This window comes from Fulmarus glacialis, unplaced genomic scaffold, assembly GCF_000690835.1.
Source record: "Fulmarus glacialis isolate BGI_N327 unplaced genomic scaffold, ASM69083v1 scaffold16424, whole genome shotgun sequence".
NCBI classification, from domain to species: domain Eukaryota; kingdom Metazoa; phylum Chordata; class Aves; order Procellariiformes; family Procellariidae; genus Fulmarus; species Fulmarus glacialis.
Window position 1 is genome coordinate 49,461 of NW_009210070.1, and position 22,334 is coordinate 71,794.

The 22,334-nt window shown below is 43.2% G+C and overlaps 1 protein-coding gene across 1 annotated transcript in view; it reads left to right on the forward strand.

The window, feature by feature from the left end:
* Window positions 1-5,399: 5,399 nt before the first annotated feature.
* DCX (doublecortin) overlaps window positions 5,400-22,334 on the forward strand; it is a gene marked incomplete at its 3' end in the record, with an annotated part of 62,216 nt that continues 45,281 nt past the window's right edge. The window contains exons 1-3 of the mRNA XM_009577055.1: window positions 5,400-5,569; window positions 7,127-7,517; window positions 18,076-18,416. Coding sequence (XP_009575350.1) covers window positions 7,154-7,517; window positions 18,076-18,416 — 705 coding nt within the window. The remainder of the gene's footprint in view (window positions 5,570-7,126; window positions 7,518-18,075; window positions 18,417-22,334) is intronic.

The window sequence follows — 22,334 nt, forward strand, 5'->3', positions numbered from 1 at the left end:
GAGAGTGTAAAAACCTTGGAGCTGCCTCTGTCTCTCAGCTGTTACTGGTGGTAGAAGGAGGTGAGCAAGCTGAATGACAACTATTCCTACTATGTAGCTGACAGCTCAAAGCTTCTACACAACAGCTGAACTCAGCCAGAATCCACACTCTAAATACTGATTACTCATCTCCTGCCAAGAGACAGGTTTCCTTAGAGCCTTATAGCTAACCTGGGAGTTTTCCAGCACCCGTGCTCTGCTGCCAGGGGCCAGATGTGTTGGCATAAACACAGGCTGTGCCAGAGCATGAGCCTTCTACCAGTAAGGGGTATGTGCTCCAAAGACAGTGTGGGCCTGAATCAAGACTACCTATGGGCAATGTGTTGGAGTGCATGGACCTGACAAATGCTTGTAATATTGAAGTTCAAAATGAGACTGAGATAGGCTATGAGAACTCCAGGTTGGTGTAATTTGCCCTCTTGTGACCTCTAGTCTTTGTCCTATGTCATGCTGAATATCAGAATATCAATTCAAAAGCTCTTAATGTCTCCTAAGGCCACTGAAGGCATTTTTTTGTCTTCTATTTAAAATGCTAGTTTTGTAGGTCACATGCATTCACTATTTGATAATGAGAAGGTATTTGCCTAGGACACTTATATGGCTAATCCTTCAGCCTCTGTTGGGCTTGGTCTGGGATGATGTTGAGTGTATTGAGTGGAAATCTCTTGTGGAAAACAACTTCTGAAATGGTCTATTGTTGTGATTTCTAAGTTTATAAGATGGGCTGTTAAGGTATCTTTTACAAATGCTCCTTCAGTGTCACCTGACTTCACTGTCACTGCTGTCAGAGTGACAGAGAGGATCTATATTTCAAAGGAAACATCTTGTATTTCCAACTTGAATGTGACATAATCCCCCATGATGGCTTTGATGGGATTTTCCTTTCCATCATTTAATATTCCATCAGGAAAGTCCTTCAAACTAATGTTACATTTAGCAGGCATTTTGAGAGAGGCTGGCAATCATGTATTCTGGTAGAATTACTGTATAAAATGAAATTATCAAAAAGTTAAATTCTTGGTCATGAGTCTCCTAACTACTGTGATGCAGCCCATGGACAATGTCAGAGAAAGGAGACATCTGGATTTCTTGTGGATCCATTTGTCATGACCTTGGCTGGGACTTGCAGACCATATATCATACATAATTCGGTCAGCAAAAACGTACTGACAACTTCTGTGAGGTTCTGCATGTCCTCCAGGGTACAGGCAATGCATGTGGCAGACGTTTCCATGGCTTTCTGCAAGCTTTGCAAATTGCTGTTAAGGGAAAACACTGCCACTGAACTGCCACCAGAATTTGGCTTGTGGAACTCACTGGGTCTGGCAGGATTTACCCAAGATGATATGGGGTGTGTACTGGGGTGGGAGTGCTTCATTTTCTGCTATCAGGGAATTTGTTTTCAGCTGGGAAAGATTTATTGATTGTGGTGATTTGCTTGTAGTAGGGAGAGGATGAGCCAGAAGAAATCTAGTGCAAAAGGTATTTTTCTTTTGGATGACTGTTGTGCATTTTAATGCTTTCTCATATCTGGATGTGTTGGGAATGTCTTGAGTGAGTTCATCGAATAACTTGTTATGAGCTGCATTGTTTCCAGATACTTACAAAAGGCTTATTAGCACAGGAAATGGCCTTTTCACTTGCAGCCTGCTTCGTGTTGATCCCTCAGAGGATGTAAAGGCCTCTCTCCCAAATTTCAGCAGGCGCTTATCTGAAGCCAAAGTCATCTGCTGAGATTGAGGGGATCTGCCAAGGATGCACAAATGCACTGACTCAGTACAGCCTCTGGAGGCTGGCTCTGGAGGAGTTACAGGTCTCACCCAAGAGATACTGGTGCTGTGGAGCACAGGTGAGGAGCCCCACATTGGCCAGCTGCTGGAGGTGGCCTTGGAGGCCAGCTTCTGCTTCCACCCTCTCCTCCTTCCCCAGACTGAAAACTTTGTCCCTGCTGCTCCCTGCGACTTCCAGTGATTCAGGCTGTAGAAGGGTCCAGCCCTCTGGCTTCAGGGTCTGAACAGCCTCTGCAGATGGTTACAAGGTTTGGAGTGGTGGTGAAACTATTCTCTGGAGGTATTCCTCCACCCTTCTCTCCCCAGCAGCTGAGCTGACTTTGGCTTACTAGCATTGGTATTTAAAAGTCTTTCAGATGTGTGTGGTCCCTGTAAAAATAAATCTCCAAAGGAAACAAATGTTATGTGGTGAAAGTCTGCCAAGTCCCCGTTGCATATTAGCTCATAATATTATGTGGAAGAGACTTAACTCTATAGTCTGATATAGGATAATTCTTCGATGAACTGTCGCTCTTTTTAAGATTTAGGTTTAAAGCGTATTGCTCTATAGGGTCAAGACTGAGCCATTGGCTTTATGGGCTTTAAGTTTTGAGTGCCTTGACACATTTGGCAGAGCCCTGAAATAGTAATTTGTCATTTCAGAGGGTTTTGGTGTGTAAGTTCACATCAAGCAAAGCTTTGAAAGCAGTGATCAGGGATGACACTTTCAAAACAGACCGGAAGAACAGAGGTTAAAATAAGAAATGTAATTAAACATGTGCATCTAAATAGACTGAATTGAAAATGTCAATCCAAGACTTCCTTCAAAAGCAGTGATCACTTGATTTAAATTTTTCCAGAATTCTCATCTGTGGTGCAGCCAGATCTCAGCTACTTATCACCCTAACTCACATCCTGATCAGAGAACATGCTGTGCTATCAGATGCAATTTTTATAGAAGTCAGGATGTTGTATAGCAAAGCAATTGGGCATTGACACAGTATTTAAGCCTGCAACTCCTAATGATGCTAGAAACTGGATTTTCTAGGTGTTTGTGAAGAAGTTAGCACAAGGCAGCCACAAAATCCCTTTTGCCTGCAGTCTGTCCCTTTCCAAAGTATCACAGTTGCTCAGCAATGTCAACAAACATATCTTTATACAGATTTAGTTACACAGGCAGAAGTCTAAACGTTAGCTTCCTGGAGGAAAGATGATTCACCTGATTTAAAGCAGATAATTTAATCTGAAGAGCTAAATTTATCTTTTCTTTTTAGCTAGATGAAATTATTGATGGGAAGAAGAATTTTTTTCCAATTCTCAGTCACTCATGCTGCCTAAAATGGTTTAGATTATGGAGTCTCAGAGGGTGAGTCTCTTCTGAGTAAAAAGGTTTTGACTAGCATTAACTCCTTAAGGCCAGTGAAGAAGCTTTTGTGACTGGCCAAGGGAAATGAAGTCAGGAGCAGGCCCTTGCATTCATCAAGAAAGAGCTGTTTATTTCTGTGCCTTATTGCATAGCCCAGCCAATATCTGTAGTATGAGCTGATCCTGTTCTCGTTTGTAGAGTGGTGCAGTTCCACTGAGAACATGTGAAATCAATCTGACTCCAGGGCTCTTTACCTCCAATGATGCTCTGGCTGCTGAGATCCTTCTTGCCTTGTGGCAGGATTAAAGGAAGACAACTGTATGAAGGTGATTTGGGCACCTTTTAGGAATAACCTGATGTTTTACCCAAGATGAACATTACCATCATTTGCTATAGAAACCTTATCCTTCAGTCAGGAACAAATACCAGATCTCTTGCTGGAGTAATGCTGCTTTTAAAAGGAAGTGCCTGTGCTCCAAAAAGCTTCTGGCAGTGTCCTGAGCAGACATGTCCATAGAGACATCATCTCACCAGTGGGTATGGTCTCAGATGTGGAAAGAAGTCAAGAGCCATCTGTTAATGCTGTTTGAGACCCTTTGCTGTCCTCAGGACTCTCCATACAAGTCAAACTTGGGGGATGAATGAATTGTTGTACAATTCTACTGATTGCATGGGTTTTAATCATCCTGCCAGGTTACTCGGGGTAGTATCCAGATCCTTAGACATTGTCCCAAACAGTCTGCCTCTTTATCAAAGCTCTGTGCCCCACTGAAGACTGAATTTGGTTTCCTTTATTCTTGTTGTTACTGTACTTAGCACATGCATAATGATTTGTATCTTTGGCACATTTTTAAAGTATGAATAAATTTATATTTACAGCAGTATTGTGGTATAGGGAAGAATTGTTAATCCTGGACAGATTAAGCACACGGTAATGAATGGCCAGGTATTATCTAATTTGGAATGGGATCTAATGGGAAGGAGAAGGCTTAAAGTCCCACCTATGTCTTGCATCTGCATCCAGAGATCTACTGAAATATGCCCTGGAGAGCACAGACCCTGCTCTTTCCTGTGGTCCTCTCAAGTGCTAATTCCTGAGGAAGAAGAGCAGATCTGTGGTCTCCTCTGTAGTGATTCCACCAAGCACATAAGGGAGCAGCCAACAGCTTTAGCGGAGGATGCATGGGACCCTTTGACTAAAAGGATGGTTTCAGGGAATATGAAACTTTTTACAAATGTCATGTGTGAAAGTTGCTGGCAAAAAAAGATGAGCTTTCAGTGGGTTTGTGTCAGTGTTGCCTGGACTATCATGTACAGGGCAGACAAAGCTGGAATAAATACTGAATTTTTCTGTGTAAATGTGATAGTGCTGTGATGTGCCAAAATGACAAAAACTGATGTTTTCATTCAAAACAGACACAGTGTTGTTAGGAAAGATTTCCTTCTACAGATGGGAAGACCCTCCCATTTCCAAATCCTGTTCTTTTCTATAATAAAGATGGGACCAGCACCAGTGGCGTTAGTGGTGCTGCTCTTCTAATGACAGGATAGAAATATCTATCCAAAAAGCAGGTGAAAGCTTTTGCTGTCAAATTAAAAGAGCCCAGTACGATTTTTGTCACAGCTATGTCCTGCTGCAGTGAAATCAGAAAATAAACTTCTTTTAGTTTGGGATATGAGCCAGGTTGAATCTGTTGGGTTAAGCTTGTGTCGAATGACTCCATCCTGAACCCCTTGGGGATTTGAATGAACTGGGATTCAGAGCTCTGGCTTTGGCTTATGTCCAATGCTAACGGAGAAAAATTATTCAGGGGCACCACATGCAGAACCACCAAGTGAATTCTCCCTTTCTGCTTGCCAGTGTAAACCATGAATGCTGTGTAAAACCAGTATAGTTCCACTGGTCAACTTTTTCTTAGTTGCTTTCTTAACGCACAGGAGTCTTGTGCCAGCATTGTAGGATTGTAGCCATGACCTCCCTGAACTGGTAGTCCTATAATATTGGTGCATCAGACCGATTATGCTCTTTTTTTCAGTGGGGCCAGATGCTTTCTTGGTGAAGCTAGAGCCAAGGGGAAATTTGCATTCTTCTGAACATCACCCCAAAACTTGTCCCTTTAAACGTTTTGTTTACCAATCTGTTAACATATCCAGAGCTGGAATGAACACACCCTTTTTTTTTCTCAAATACAGAGAAGACTACAAGAAGACGACTGATGATGAGAGTAAAAACCACTGAGGCAAAGTTACCGTGAAGGGATCGAACAAGGCACTAGGACCTAGGAGGCGTCTCATCCACCCTGGCAGGAATTTCTTGCTTGGAGCTCAGACAACAAAGGCAGAGTGAGCCTGGTTTTCTTTCTCTCAGCATCTCCACCCTGCACGCTGAAAACCGGTGAGTAGAGCTTTTTTGAGTGACTTGCATGCAGGAAAGTAACAGATGTCAGATAGAAAGGAGGAATCTTTCTTAGTACCTTACAGCATCTGCAGTTCATTTTAAAATCAAAACCCCCTGGATCCTCTGATTCATTCCCGAAGTTGCTTGGATGTTTCATTGTTCACTGCGTGACACCAGATTGAATCTACCCCAACTGGCATCGTGGGGAAAATGTTCCCAACTTGGGGTTTCTGTGCAGATCGCCTGCATTGTCATCATCTGCTTTATTGCAGACTGGGGATAATGATTTTTCTTGCACAGGTCACGCTGACATTGTAAAATACAGGGAAGGAGCTTCATTCTGGCAAATGTAAGGGGTGGGGAAGAGATAGCAACAGCTTTTCCTAAATTTATACCTGGCTGCCAAGTGCTGGTGTAAATCCCCTTTCTGCCCTGTGTTAACATGCAAGCAACATACGTGAGTTGCATGTTCCTGGTTGTGCTGGGAGCGTGGAAGGGTCTTTCTGTTGCAGGGTTGGGGGTTCCTCTTCCTTTTGTGTTGGGCTTTGGTGCGGGGGGTGGGGGGGAAGGTTGTTCTTGAGCAAAAACTAGAGACCATGCAGAAATTCCTGCTTGCTGGGTGTCAGCTCAAGTCTCAGCTCCTCTGTGCTAGTCGCTTGTGCTGGGAGCCCCCCCTCCGCCCCGCGCTCAGAACAATGAAAGGTGAGCTAGCAGGGGTGGCGTGTCCCTTGGGCAGGGGCACTTCCAGCAATTACATCACTGAAGGCTGGAAGCGAGGTGGAAATAGCCCCTTTATTTTCTCCCTCATTAAACGGGAGCAGAAATGCAATTCAGAGGAGACTCAGGCTGAAAAGAGCTTATCGAAGCCTCGTTTCAATGACAGATTTTTCTTTCCAGTCATTTCTTCTTAGAGATGTAGGCTGGTCCTGGGAATTGATTGATGGACTAGGAGGGGGCTGCGGATAGGGGGAAGGGTGGGCTGGATCTCATTGCTAACCCTTATTGAACAGGCTGTCACAAAGAAACTGCTTATTCCCCTGTGACCGTTCTTTCATAAATGCCAGTTTATTCTAATGTTAAACATTCAGATGCTCTGGTTCCTTCCGTGATTCGACAGATTGAAGGGCTGACTTACTGGGATCTCCTTGTTTTCTGTTGCCAAAAGAAACCTCACAGGGCTCAGAGGTTTAATTCATTGCCAACTGGTGTTTGGATGAGTTTTTTGGGGCTGAGTTGTGATTGCCATGTATGCCTTTGGCCCCAGGTCCCAATTTACTGCACTTTGAAAACTCCCAGGTGCAGGAGCAGACAGCTCTCTAGAAACGTGTTCCCTGCCCCCAGTAGCTGGATCCCTTTCAAAATGCGAGGACCCCTCCTACCCTCAGTCCCCAGAATCAAGACAAATCTGGGTCGGGGGGGGTGCTTCCCAAATGCATCTGTCCTGCTCCAGACACAGCTCTTGCATTAGTGTCGTTTTTCTCTCTAGATTGTGGCTCTGCTTGGCTCTAACCTGTCCCTTTGCATTCCTTCTCTCCCCATCTCCTTCCTGCTCAGCTTCAGATCTTTAGGGTTCACCAAACTATGGAACTTGATTTTGGACACTTTGACGAAAGAGACAAGGCGTCCAGAAACATGCGAGGCTCACGTATGAACGGGTTGCCCAGCCCCACTCACAGTGCTCACTGTAGCTTCTACAGAACCAGGACCTTACAGGCACTGAGTAACGAGAAGAAAGCCAAGAAGGTGCGTTTCTATCGCAACGGGGACCGCTACTTCAAGGGGATTGTATATGCCGTGTCCTCTGACCGCTTCCGAAGTTTTGATGCTCTCCTGGCTGACCTGACCCGGTCCCTGTCCGACAACATAAATCTGCCTCAGGGAGTCCGTTATATTTACACCATCGATGGGTCACGGAAGATTGGGAGCATGGATGAGCTGGAGGAAGGTAACTAGCATCGCTGTCTGGTGCAGTGAGGAGGCGGGGTAGGAAGGGGGCTGCACCACTTGGGTCTGCTGTTAAGGTCACATTTCCTCGGGCACGTGGGGATGCTTCTGCCCCGCTGTGCTGAAGCTGCCTATTTGCCTTCCCCTCCAGAGAGGTGTGGGAGAGGGTGGCAGGGGCTGGCAGTCCCCAGGGTGTCCCCCAGCACGCTCTCTTGGGTGCAGATGTGGAGCCAGAGGGGTGTGTCTTACTCTTGGCTAGACATGGCTGTGTCCATCGCTTGGGGGGCTGTCTGAGGGCGTCCCCACATCTGTCCGGGCTGGGGAGGGTCTCAGATGAGTGCAGGGGGTGGCTAAGGAGTGCTGGGGTGGATGGGTATGAATGGAAAAGAGAGGGGTGCTGGGGGATTCATGTAGTGCGTGTGTAATGGGGGTGGGAGGGATTTATGCTGTCTGTCTATGGGGGTGTTTTGAGGGGTTCGTGCACAATGTGTGTGTATAGGGGTGTGGTCAGGGCTGTGCAGGGCCTTGAACGTGTGTGGAGTGTTGGGGGTCCATGCAGTGTGTGTATGGTGGATGAGTGGAAGACGGGGTGTTAGGGGTTTTTACAGTGTTTGGGGAGCATGTGGAGGGGTATGTTGGGAGTTCACGCAGTGTGTTTAGAGGGGGGAGTTAATGAACAAGGTGTGTGTATGGAGAAGGGTGTTTTGGGGGGATTGCGTTTGGCGAAATTTGGGGTTTTATGCGTGTGTGTGTGGAGGAAGGTGTAAGGAGGATTAATTGCAGAGGAGGTTTTGGGGTCCTTGAGGGGGTTCATGCACAGGGTGTGCCTTGGGTTTGTGCTCAGGGAGTGTATGGAGGTGTTGGGCTGTGTGTGTGTAAGGGGGAGTGCTGGGGGGGTATGTGTGGAGGGGGCGTTGGGAGTTCATGTGCTGCGCCTGAATATGGTTCATGCAGGGTCTGTATGGGAGGGAGGTGTATTGTGATGTTCAGATGGGGGGTGTGTGTAAGGGGGTGTATTTGGGGAGTGTTTCTGCAGGAACTGTGTGTGGTGGGGTGGGTTGCTGTGGTAGGTCTGTGGCGGAGTGTGGGAAGGCATCCCTTGTGTGGCAGGTCTGAGTGTATCCCTGTATCCGGAGAGGATGTTGGTGTGCCTGTTCCTCCAATGTCACTTGGACTGTGGGATGAAGGATGAGTCAAAAATCAATCCTTCTGTCCGGAGGGGGTGGCCTGGGGGCAGGCTTGCTCCTGTGGAACTCAGCTGCCAGCCTTGTCTGTGCCTGGGGAGCTCCCTCTGCAGCAGCGGGCTGCCGCCATGGGTGCTGCCTTTCTTGGGGAGTGTCAGGAGGACCCCCAGGATGAAACTGCTGCATGGCCAGTCCTGCCTCCTTGCCCAAGGCATGGCCGTGGGCAAGCTCTGCTGGCGGCGCAGCCTAAGTGAGGTGCACAGAGGACACCCACAGCCACCCTGCTTTTTTCTTCCCTGAGCAATTCAGATATTCTGTTCTTTGTTTGGACCTGGTATATCCTGATCCCCTTGCAAAAGGGGAGTTGCTCTTCCCTGTTCCTTGATGTTTTCCTCCAAGCATTTGACCTGGCTGATTTGGTGACTACAGAAAATCCACAAGGCTTCTGCCTTTAATAAAAGACAATGGATGCGAGTGTGTGAGCCACTGAACTGCAGGGGCAGCCTCAGCAGTGAGTCATTGTGTGACCTTGACTAAAGCATGTCTCCCTAGAATTCCTTATCTGTCAAGTGGGATACTCATTTCCCCAAAATAGTTTGTGGGGACAAGCACGCAGAATAAATATTGGTTTCCACAGAGGAGTTTTACTGGGAGAAAATTGCTGCCTTTCAGAGAGATGATGCAGTCCTAGTGGAGTTATTCTCAGCCCAGCTACAGCTGTCAAACGGAGGTGTGGCCTCCCTTAATTTTAGAGATTCTGCCATGTTTCATTCTGATCTCTTAATATGGCCACAGCCTTTCTCTAATGGCAGCTCTCAGTCCTGCTTGTCCTAGGCTTTACATAAATCTTCAGGAATAACTCCACAGGAGAAAATGCAGTTCCTTATCCTCCCTTTATAGTCTTCCTGCTTTTTATCAGTGAAGTTAAACCTTTAGTTGTTATACCTGCTTTACACTGGGTTTTGCTGCAGGTAAGAAGGTACCTAGTTCTTGAAAATATTTTTAACTGGTTAAGGTACAGGCAGGACATGCTGGCATTTGGGTTCTGGCTTTGTTCTGCCAAAATGGTATCTGGAAACAGCACTGAAGAAGTAGCACTAAAACAAAAATAGGATTGTCTGTGTGGCTTTGTCCTAGCAGAGCATCAGCTAGGAAAATACAATCCTAGCAGAGTGAAAACAAAGGAATCCAGTGTTTGATAATGCAGAAGTAGATCTGTATGCTGTTACTGACAGGTTAATGATAACAATATTCCCATATTTCTAGGGATGACCTACAAATCTGTTGTAGAAAAGCAATCTGGGAAAGACGTTACTTTTGATTTATAATACCACAGTTGTAACCAACCTTGTGGTAAGCTATGTTATTAGCTTGGGTATTTGTATAACTGCGTACTAGGTACGTGCATGGAAAAATAGAACTTCAGAGTAGTTGCGCTGTGACATACAAGAACAGCACATACACAAACAGTATATGTTTGCCATATAAATTAGCTTTCTGGTTGGAGACTGCGGGTAACTAAACCAGTTCTAGTTGCTATAATGTGACTAATTTATTATTGTAATTTCCAATAAACAAGTAGAACCTAGGAAAAAAAGTCATCAGAGAGGCTCATCTCAGTAGTTTGATTGCAAAAGCTGGTGAATTATAATTCACATCACGTTTTAAGTACTTGATTACTTCTGCATGATTTAAAAATGTGCTTATGTGGTGTAGTCTGAATGTACTTCTGGAGGGTAGAGAATGATATTGCACAATATCAATATCCTTGAGGCAGACATTTCAGGTGAACAAAAACCACTTGGTGTGCTGCTAATTAAATGGGACTTGGAATTAACCCTTTTGGTCTCCAGACTTGGTAGTCTTTTCTTCCTTGACATTCAGGGTCATTCTCATAAGGTTCTGGATGGACATTTTACTTCCCAGTCTGTCCAAGATGGAACAAGTGAAAACTGTCTTACTCTTTTGATCACATCCCTCCTAGCTGCCAGTTGGGATATGCCTCTTGGTCCTTTCCTGTACTGAACCCTAATGCCTCACATTTTAGAAGCCCACCAGTAGTCTGTCTCATAGGTGCTTTTTGCTGCCTGCTGAGTTCTTCCTCACCTGTCACTGGCTGCTTTTTCCATACTGCCTCCTGTACCAGAGAGCTGTCTAGGTCCACGTCTCCCAATGACCTTCTCTCAAAATCCATCTGTATGATGATGTTTTTCTCCCTCCTTTCACTCATAATGGCCATCTTCTATCACTGTAGTCATTGTCTTAATCTTGACTCCCTATTTTCAGCGTTCAGTTTTAATGTATTTGTAAATAATACACATGCTGCCATTGATTAGGACTGTATTCCTTCTTAATCTGTATGTTGGTTTAATGCTGTACAGCATCCTATTACTGCACTGTTACAGCTGATCCTGACTACAGGTAAATTGCTGACAGCATCTCCCACTTGCGTACTCTCTTGACTGAGTCAGGAGTGGATGTTGGGCCCAAGTGTTACTATCATGGTTGTTTTAGTTAATAAGTGAATCTTTTGGAAAAGAGCAACAGGTGATCTTTATTCCCTTTCATATTATAATTGGTTCTAGTGACCAAGGGTTTAGGAAGTCAATATATGAAGCTGCCTTTATAGATTATTGGTGAGCCACTGTTGTAACAGTTAATTCTGTGCCTTGCGCTGTGAGAAAACTTGAATATGAAAGATGCTAAAAAAATCATGTGCCATCTTTCCCAGCCTTGCTCAAGCTGATGTTAGAGCAGCTCACATTGTCACCCAAGTTTCTACTAAAATCTAGTTGCCTTTGACATCTGGACAGCATGGCTTGTTCCTTGGTTCGTTTTGAGCCTTTATGTTCTTGCTAGACCCATTGTGATGAGATGGCAAATTCTCCCTGTCTCAGCTCTGATTGCTCTTTTTCTTTGAATGGAGGGCTGGATAAAGGTGGAAGCTGATATTATGCATTGACTTCAGCAGCAAAGATGGCTTAAGAAATGCTGTTCTTGGCCACATGTTCCAAAATCAGGTTGCAACTTGCTGTCCCCATTGTCCCACACATGAGCTCTTTGTGGGACAAAAGATTATTTGGGGGGAGTGAGGGAAAGGCACAAGGCAGACTCCTGACTGCTGAAGACATTGCAGCTCCAAGTTAACCTCAGTAGTGGTGGAGACTGGTTTGTTTGCTCTGGAGGGAGGGATGGCACTTCCACAGAAGCCAAATTCCGCACTTGTAAAGATTAGACGTTTGTCACAACGTATTTACAGGCACCAACCAAATGGGGCATCCTACTGTGCAAGGCACTATTTAAACATGCAGGAAGAGAGCTCTTGCCCAGGGAGGTTATAGTCTGAACACGTCAAGGTGGAAGAAGGTGTTACTACTGACGAGGAACTGAGATGCAGAAAAGCAGTCTGACTTGTTTGTCCAAAGTCCATAGATGAGACAAAGATGGAAGTCAGAGCTCTGAGCTTTCTTGCTCAAGTGCTTTCATTTCCTTCCTGAGGCTTTTTCAGGGCCTGGTCAGTGGTTTGGAGGTACTTGCATCTTTGAGGTTTTTTTATTTTAAATGGACTTTGGACCTGCTTCTAGTCAGTGGCTGATTTCATGTGAATTGTGTCCTTTGCTGTGTATGGTCAGGGTCAGAAATACATGTGAAAATAAACCCATCAAATACAAATATCGCATGGATTAGACATGGTCAGTAAAGGCAGAAATGAAGACACGGATTAAAACTAGAACTTGAGAGACTCCGCACTTAGTTGAAACTGTAGAGGTCCTTCCTTCTGAGCTCCTGGTAAGTGCAGGCTATTAGGCAAGGCACAGCCCCCTTGCATTGTGGTTGGAGGGCCCATTCGAGGGTGGATTTATGCCCTGAGCTGGGCTACTTGTCTGAAATTTGTTCTTGCCTCAGATTGACCACTAGAAAAAGCTGAATAGGATTTTGTTTTGCTCGGTGGGGTTTCATTGCAAATGTTCTTGGGCTATGTGAGATATTCCAGAAAGTGTTTCCAAGCTTTTTGTATCCTGTCATGCCTTAGGGAATCTTTTCCAAAATCTTGTCCAGAAGTGTTTAATCATAGGAGGGGCTCCACCCTGGAGCTGTACAGAGCCTGGTGTGTGCTGGGACTGAGGGTTTTATAAGAAATATATTGAAATCCCCGCCCAATGTGTGCGTGTTGAAGTTTGCCTGGAAAACTGAAATTCATGTAGTCCAATACTGAAGTCTTGGTAACCTGTGGCATTGTTTTCTATAGCTGTTGTCCTGACTGCTTGGCTAATTACATCCTATATAACAAAACTTATCCTTATGGTTCTGTTTTATTTGCTTGCTCATCCTGGCTGTCACACTAGGACTAGTGTGGTGCCATAAATTCTTTATGGGCATCATGTGGTTTTGAAGGTGATTTGGTAATCATGCATTTCTTTCACTTCTTCAACAGAACAAGAGGTGCTTCTCTTCCGTGGGAGAGCTCCCTGTGGAAGAGCCAAAGGAAGGAAGCTCTTCCAGAGTTCATTTTACCATGGTGGAATAGGTCTTGAGGCAGAGGAAGATCCTTTTTAATGCATAAAGAAGCAGGAAGTTCATGCATTTGTAACTAAAGGCCTACTTTAAGACCATATGTAATGAACTCTGCAAGGTGTTAAGTCCACTTAATTCCTATTGAAGTCATAGTAAATCCCATGAAACATGAAAGCTGGGCAGAGTAGCACAATCTTAACTTTGCGACAGCAGAGCTAACAACCAAAATAATTGCTGTAGCCCACAGAGACTGTTTTTGGAATAACTGTTAGCAGTTACACTTTCAAAATGGCCTCAATCCAGCTTTCCTGATTTTTCTCGCAAGACTTCTGCCCGCAATTCGTTATACTTGAAAACTTGCTGGTGCATGCTGAGAAAGTATAACTTTTTCTGAAAGCACAGCCTGTCATTTTTAGTATTGTAACAAGGAGCTGCTGTAAGAGGGTTGAAGGATTAGCGCTCATCTTAAGCTTAGATTTTTCTCTAAGAAACCTTCTCTAAGGCAAACCTTATCTTTGCTGAGATCATCCCTTCTTTAGGAGCTGAATAATCGCCTTGTGCTTCTATCAAACTGGTAGCACAGTAATGCATAATGGACTTGTAGCCAGAGTAATTCAGTGTGATACAAGCCATGGCTTCAAATGGCAGATATGCTGATCATGACTTAAGGTCAAAGGTCTACAGTCAGTCCATCTATGGCGAAGGGCAGGGTAGAAGGAATAAATAAATGCCTTGGCTGGTTTGGTGGCACGGTAGAAATTGTGACACCTCTGGAGCATGCTGGCATGATGACAAGTGCGCATCGTCCCGCAGGGCTTTGGCTTCGCAGTGCAGAAAGGGCATCTTGCACTGACCTGGGACTGCACTAAAAAAAATGCTGTCCTGACCACCGCTGGTGTCATGCCCATAGTGTGGCGTTCAGCAGCAGACTGGATCTTGTCAGGATGATGCTTCTCACTCTTACGAAAGCTTCCCACCCCCAATGCATGAGTGTGTCTCTTTGGGGCTGCCATTTGGGGTTTTGTTTGGAAGTAATGACAAGGCTGTTCAGCATACCTTCTCATGGCTTATAGTTGGATTTCTGCACATGTACACAGCTGCTTGCTGTCTAAAGACATGTTCCTGAAAATATTTGTGCACAGATTTTTATCTTGGGGCTGGGGAGCAATATACTTCTTGGAGTTGTTTCTTTTGATTTTGACAAAATCTCATATCCACTCCCTCCCCTTTCCTTCTGTTATGCTGCGCACGTCTTCTGCAACCATGCTGTGTCTATCAGTTATATTTCTTTGACTGGCATAGTTGTACACCTTGACTTCTCATTATAGGCTTAGCATAGGTAGATGTAGCAGAGAAACCAAGAAACCATTCCTCTTTCTATTCCCCATAAGATTTCTCTCTTTTGTGATCTTCCAGCCACAGTATGGTGTTCAAAGCTGGAAAGTTCACAGGTCTTCAGCCCATGCTTGCTTGATCCTGTTACTGCCTCATGGTAAGGTTTGGGTGAAACTCAGCTGTGGGAAGTGAAATAGCACGTGTTCCTTGCTGGCAAATGGTAAAAAGGATGTGCCTCACTGAGGAACTTGAAAGACAATTTTGCTATTATTTGAAGGCCATAAACTGAGGGAAGACATCAGTTGAAGTGATTTTTAAATTAAGTTAAAGCTTCAGGTTACATCTTTAGGTTAGGGAAGAAGGAAAGAAAAGCTCCTCTTCCCTGGAGCTATACTGCTATAACTGCAGAAATGATGCTGAGAAGAGCTGCTATTCTGAGCTGCTGTTCTGAAGTGTCACTCCAATTACATTTCTGTCCAGTTTTAGAATTCAATAAAATATTTGCTAGGGTTTGGGTTAAATGAAACAAAGTGAGAAAGGCCAGATTACATTTTCCATTTGTGACTGTGAGCATAATTTAAAAGGCCAGTGTATAATATGCACAACTACCTAATACCACATTTGTGGAAACACAGCCTAGGAGAGGAGTATTGCCTTCATGCCACTATTGCCTTCAGTGTACACTGTTGTAAATACACGAGACAGCTACGGTGTGCAGTGAAGAATTTCAAACAATTCAGCTGGAACTAAGAGAAATAGTACTCTACCAAACAGACCAATAATCTCTTCTGCTTACTTTAAAACATGGAACTTATTAATAGAAAATATGCTTCAAGACCTCACATGTTTATAGAACACAGCGCAAATATATACTTTCTTTCATTGTGGCATCTTCTACCCCAAAGTATTACATAAACACAGATGAAAGTCTTGCAAAGCCTTGCAACACTTCAGTGGCAGATATGGCTACTTCTGTTTTTCAGGTAGGGAAGTAGAGGTGCAGGTGAGGTCAAGAGCTTCCACAGGGAGGCCTGGGGCAGAGGTGAGAATAGTATTCAAATAACTTATTCTTAGTATTGCATTTAAATATAGAAATCCCTTTTCTCGAAGGATAATGCTACAGTTCTGTTGAGCACGCTTATAAAGGCTCTGCTGCCCAGGGATTATGGGCTTGGGAGGGCTCAGGTTCTGAGGAGGGCTAATTCCCTGTGAGCATTTCAAATTCCCCTTGCTGCACTTCACACTCGGTTGTGAAACTAGAGAGAAGCATGGGCCCCCTCCGTGCCAGATGTTGCTTGTCTGAAGCAGATGAATAAACCACAACTTATCACTTATTAATCAGAAGGATTTGAAGTATTCAATGCTTCTGGAAAACAATCAGTATCTCCAGTGGGAATTCTTTATAATGTATGGTACTCTGAGGGGTATCTTTATGCCTCTATTGAGTCAGATTCATGAAATAAATCAACTACCTGAAATGTAAGGACTTAAGGAGCTTCAGCTATAGGTACTACATGTCCATTTATTGAGGGGGTTTGCTGACAGCATACATGCCTCAAATATAGATTTGTTTGTTTGTATTGTTTGTTCAAGCCAACAGAACCTCCTGGTGGGATTATTGTGTTAGTTTGGGATACACTAGTTGATAAAATGCCCATCTGACAGTGTTCATCATGAACCTTGTTAGCTCTCTTCTGCCTTCTGTATTTCTGTTCCATCTTCAGAAGGAAAAAGAGAGTATCTGCTTCCTATTGATAAATGATTTTGGTCATTTTATGCAACTGGGGAGATGGAGAAAAGCTGCAGTTGGTGATGTAAGCACCAGCACCATGAGTACACATCACTTTTTGGCAAACTGGGTACAAAGTCAAGGTTAAAAAAAAAGAAGTTAGCATCCTGCATCTTTTCTATGGCTGATTATGACATCAAACACTTAGCAGTAATAAGGACATAAATACTACACAGACCATAGTTTTAAGCCTATTAAAGCCTTCTGTTTATTGTGTACCTGTTAGTGGTCTTGCCATATGTTCTATGAAGGGATCATCTCAGTGCCTCCATCAAAAATGCAATTTAGTCAGCAGAAGGATGACTGTATGAACACTATACTGGATATGCTACATGCCTGGACCATAAAATTCTGTGGAAATCAGTGGGCTCTTTGGAAATCCGTATTTACACCTTTGCCAGTTGGATGTCAAATCCTGCCCTAGAGATCCTGTGATGGAAAGCCAGACTCGGATGTCGGGTAGGCTTTTCAAAGATGTCCAGGCTCTGGAATTTGCAGTAGGGAACAGATAAGGAAATGCAGCCAGTCTGTTCATGTGAAGAAGGATTTTTTTCTTATTCAAAATAGTTAAATCTATATTTTGATTTCAAACCTATTGTGATATTTGAAGAATTTCATTCTGTAAGATCAGCCCAATAAAACACCGAAAGAAACTCCATAAGATCCTACAGGTACCCATGTTATGCCTGCAGTTCCTATTAAAATTTTATCTAATGGTGAGACAAAAACTTCTTCCTCTAGCAATGACTGACTCTTTGTTAGTGCATCCTCAAGTGCTCAGCAGCCTGAGTCATTTCGCACTAGACAGCTACACTCCCTTAGGGGTAATGTTTTACAGTCTCATTCTAGTAATAACTCTTCTAGCATCCATCAGATTTGCAGGCCCAAAAGAAGATCCTACAAATTCTTTAAGGTGCTCGTAAAACCTTAGATAGATAGGATCCTGTAAATTACAGACAAAGCTTGAAACTAATTTTGCATGGGAAGGGCTTTTTTGTGAATTACTAACAAGACTGTGTAACTCTTCTCTACCATGTCTAAATTTGGATTTAATATATTTTTGGTTGGTACCAGCCATATAAAAGCAAGCACTGGTATTTGGTGTAGTATTTTATCTCAGCTGCCTCTAGGTCTGTCCTCTAATATACCACTGACACTACAATGAAGCATATTGGTTATGCCTGTTAGATTTATCAAAGCTGCTTTTGGTAGAGACTATTCAGTACCAGATTTTCATTATTTTGCAAGCATGACACAAAAGGTACTTTGTGGATGAATGTTGATATCCTCTTGGGGATGACAGACTGAAGTAGTAGCTAGGTCTGAAAGATGGAGAGGAAGCTGGCAAATTTACAAAATAGTTTAGGTGATCAAGTGAATTTGGTGTTTAGGAGCTTTTAGACAGCTTAGTTGCATCTTCAGGTACCTAAATACTTTTATAACTCTCAACCTTTTTAAACCCCTGGTTCATGTGATTGAGTGGTAGTATGTATTTGCTGATGCAAGCTATGGCTGACTTGCTTACTTTGGGGAAATACTAGTCGTATTTTAAATAAGCATAAATATAAAATTAAAATAAGACAAAATGTTTTAATAACAAGCTGTTATGGAAGTGCTAATGAAAACAATGATTAATGATTTACATGATTAATGGGGGGAAATGTATAGTCTCTGTTTTTCAGCAGTCTTACGGTAGTAACTGTAGAATTAGACAAGTGTTCATTTCTTTCAAAAAGGGGAGAGTTACGTCTGCTCATCTGACAACTTCTTCAAGAAGGTGGAATACACCAAGAATGTCAATCCCAACTGGTCAGTCAATGTGAAGACATCTGCCAACCAGAAAGCACCTCAGTCTCTGGCCAGCAGCAACAGCGCCCAGGCGAAGGAGAACAAAGATTTTGTGCGTCCCAAGCTGGTAACCATCATCCGCAGTGGGGTGAAGCCCCGGAAGGCAGTCCGTGTGCTCTTGAACAAGAAGACTGCCCATTCGTTTGAGCAGGTTCTCACCGATATCACTGAAGCTATAAAACTGGAGACGGGAGTGGTCAAAAAGCTGTATACCTTGGATGGGAAACAGGTAGGAGATTTTACAGATGTTATGTCTTTTTCTTTCTCTTATCTTGAGGCTTTGCTGACTCAGAAGCCTAAAATTAACCTGAAATGATCACTGCCATCTGTTCTCTTAGAAGTCAGACTTCTCGTGCCAGTGGTTAAGTTACTAAATTTTCACTGATATTAATATCAAGTAAAGAATGTAGCCAACCGTCTGAGTGAAACAGATGCTCCGTCCTGCACGCCAGCGTGCAGTGCGTGTCTTCCGGACTAGCTAAATAAATAACATGGGGAGTTCGGCTCAGAGCCACCAGTTGATTTGGCTCTGAAGTAATTTTAAGAACTCTCGAGCTTTGGATTCACTAAGTGAAAATGTGTTGCTTGACTTTCCTTGCCCTCAGATGAAGGCTTGCTAAGACAAAGTAATTGATCCAAGCATGCTTTTCTGTCTGGCTTAGTAATTAGCAGGAAAAGCATGGAACTGTGTTGCATTTTCTTGACTAAATGCATGAAGAGATAACATGCAGAAAGGGATTTGGGTCAAAAATATTTAGTGGGTCGTCATAATGTGCTACATGTCTACATTTTCCTGGAACTGAAGGAAACATCTGTCTCTTGTTAGCAGTTACACAGCAATAAGCCATTTCATATTGCTATATCTATGAAAACCCTTAAAGGAATGTGGAGGATAACTTTGGGGACTGGGAAGAGCTAGATTCTTCAAGGAAAATTCTGAGCTTGATTTAACAGTTCTGTGTCTTCTGTGACTGAGGGATGATCTTATTTTTGTCACTATTTTTCTTGCTCCAGATTCTGCAGTGAGGCAGCACAGCTCTTGAGTGGGGTTGGACGCTGGCTATTCTAGGGATTGATGCTATTGCTTTAAATTAACTCTTTCCTATCTCTGGAGAAAATTATTCAAATACTGGGTCTTGAAATACCATGTCAACCCTAGGCAACGCATCCAACTAATACGCAGACTTTACACAGAAAATGCTCATCCTTCCAACCGCAAATATAGGCTCATAAAGTGTCCTGCACAGTCCAGGTGCAGTGTCTGGGAGCTGAAAGTAGCATGTCACTCTAACCTGTCTGATATTCTTGCTTTGTCCCAATCTCTGTATCCTGAACATTAGTTAGTTGCTCTTTCTAGCTTCAGATATACAAAAATCTCATCTGCCTGTCAAAGCTTTTCTTTCCACTTGTCTCAACCCAGCACTTTTTTTTTTTCATAAGATGTATAGTTTATACATGAGTGGGTGACTTGCCAGCTAGATATAGATGTAGTAGCATGTCCATAGATATAGTAGCATGCTGTAAATAAGCAGTGATATAGGGAGTGATGTAATGGAAACCTTAGAAGTGGCTGGGGGAAGAGGAAGGAGAGAGACAAATGATCCGTCCTCATTGAGGAAGTCATACATGGGCACAGGACCGTGTGTTTCGAATCACAGCAACTTTACAAAGGGTTTAGTAGATGGATCTGGCCTGAAAGCAGTTGCCTGCTCATGCTGACACACAGAGTCCTGTTGCTCTCACCGTTGTGAATGAGGATCTTAATATGAACCTGTTCTCTCAGTTCTTTGCGAACAGCCAGCATTTTGGAGGTGAGCTGTTGCTTTGGATGGTGTGCAGAAATAGGGATGCCCCAACAGCTTCCATCAAACTGTTCTCTTCTCCACCTTTTAGCTCATTACAGGAGTAAGTGTTGTTTCCTCTTCCACCTCTGACTGGAGAGCAAGACCGAATCAGCCCATAAACTGAACTGAGCTTGTGGCCTGGTGGCTGGACCAGCCTGTGAAATTGTGTTCATTCCTAAGTGGGCATTTGAGAAATTCTGCTTGCTCTCAAGTTACAGGTGGCCTAGAGTAGTTCTGCTGTGGGGTAGACTGCAATCTGTTGTTGGAGCGGCTGCTTTGCATGGGACTACAGTTGAGCATGGGGCACAAAGATCTATGTAATTTAGCAATTCCTACCGCAAACTGTTTTCCATAGCAGACACCATACATGACTCTTCTTGAATCAAAAAATAAAAGGGAACCTTGTTTTCCTCATGTCAGGCTCTGATAGCTGTACAGTGGCTGGTGCCTTAATTCGGCACTGTTTTGACAGGGGCAATCTGACAGCTTCACCATCAGTTTTTGTTGCAGAAATGTGATTTCCGTAAAGTCTGAGTAAAGATATCACATTTAACTTGTTTTGCTGGCTTTATAATTCACTATTTTATGAAACGTGATATTTCATTGTGTGTTAGAGACGCTACTGGGAGTTTCACTGTATGCAAATGTACATGCAGTATTGCAGTTATTGAAGAGAGTGAGATTTTGTGATTTGACAATAATGGAATGTTTGATATTTGTTTGCGGCATCAATTACTGTTGAAGCTTCCTGAAGAGCAAACCTGGTTCACAAAGGCTTTGTTTTTATTGGAAGGTTTCCTTCAATGCTCCTTTTTTTTAATCTAAGTTCATTTGAAATTGTGCACCTATGTATGTTCTTAGCATTGAAGCTAGAGCTAGAAGCTTGTGCTGTGGGTGCTGTGTTTGCTGTTAGAGTTTCCATGACTTACTGCTCCGTAAAATCTGACCTTCTGATGTGATATTAGACGTTTTTCCATGTCTGATTCTGACATTAGAAAGAGATTCTTGAATGCCTAATTCTGACAAACAGTACTTTATTTTCAGGAGAAAATATTCATGCAAAACTGCAAGCTGCTCAAAGCTGAAATACTGACAAGAATCCTGACAGTCTGTCTCTTTGAGTGTCATCAGCGGCATGTTACTCCCTCTGTTGTGAAATGATAAAATTTACAAAAGGAACATACAAAGCAAAATCATCCTTCCTCAGTCCATGAGCTGTAACTTAATGAGGGGAGGTGATTATTTTATTTATAGGCATTTCTATGGTGCTCATCAGTAGGGTAATCAAGATGCTATAGAAGTAGAGACAGTAGTGGCAATGATAGAGTGGTGTGTAAACAATTACATTTCTATGCACTGCAGACCTGCTGCATTTGGAGTGAGAAAGCAATTAATTGAGAGCTGGATGGAGTGTGTTTGAATAAATGTAACATTCAAAACAACAGTGAGGTTAGGTTTTTTTAAGGAAATTTTGTTTCTTTTTATGTCTTGGGTTGTCTGTAGAAATACGGCACTTTTGAAACTGCTAAATTAGCATCTTGTGTTTAAGTAGTTTATTTAACTTGGTCTTGCACGTATTTCTAATGCCTCGTGCCTTGTCTATCTGTGCTCAAGCTCCTTCCCTCCTTGGAGAATATCATCACCTCTTGATGGACACCCCAGAACTCAAAAGGGGTTTCAAATTGTTGACCAAAAATGAGTCTTGACAGAGAATCGCAACAGAGATTTAACTTTTGAACTTTCATGGCCATGTAGGAAATGGTATAGGTCAAAGAATTCAGTGCATTAAACAAACACTACAGTGGATCAAATTCAGCACTAGGTTTCATGACTACAACTGCTGTTGTGTTGAGATGTGTAATATATATAATTCATATATACATATACAGGATTTGGTCTGATCATGTTGGAAAACAGTTGTTTTGGTAGATTCTTTCTCTTTTTTTAAACTCTTAGTTTTATCCAGTGTCCCAAATAAGTCTGGATTCCTGGGAGCACTGGCTATTTTATAAACACATGATGACTGTTTCTGCCTCGTGTTGTTAATAAACCAAATTAGAAAACAGACTTTGAGACTGTGGATGAAGTTGCATTCAGATATTTTGAATGCAGTAGTCTGAACTAGACTTTGTGAATGTTGTATAGATTTACTGTCGTGTTTGTGCTTGAGCTTCTTTCTCACCGTGGTGTACAATAAGTAGGTATTTTTCTGGAAAAGAGGAGGCTATTTCATCACTGACAGCCCAGTGCCCATCTGCTTTCTGCACCTTGCTTTGCAAGTGGTGTCTGTCTGCATTCATTCC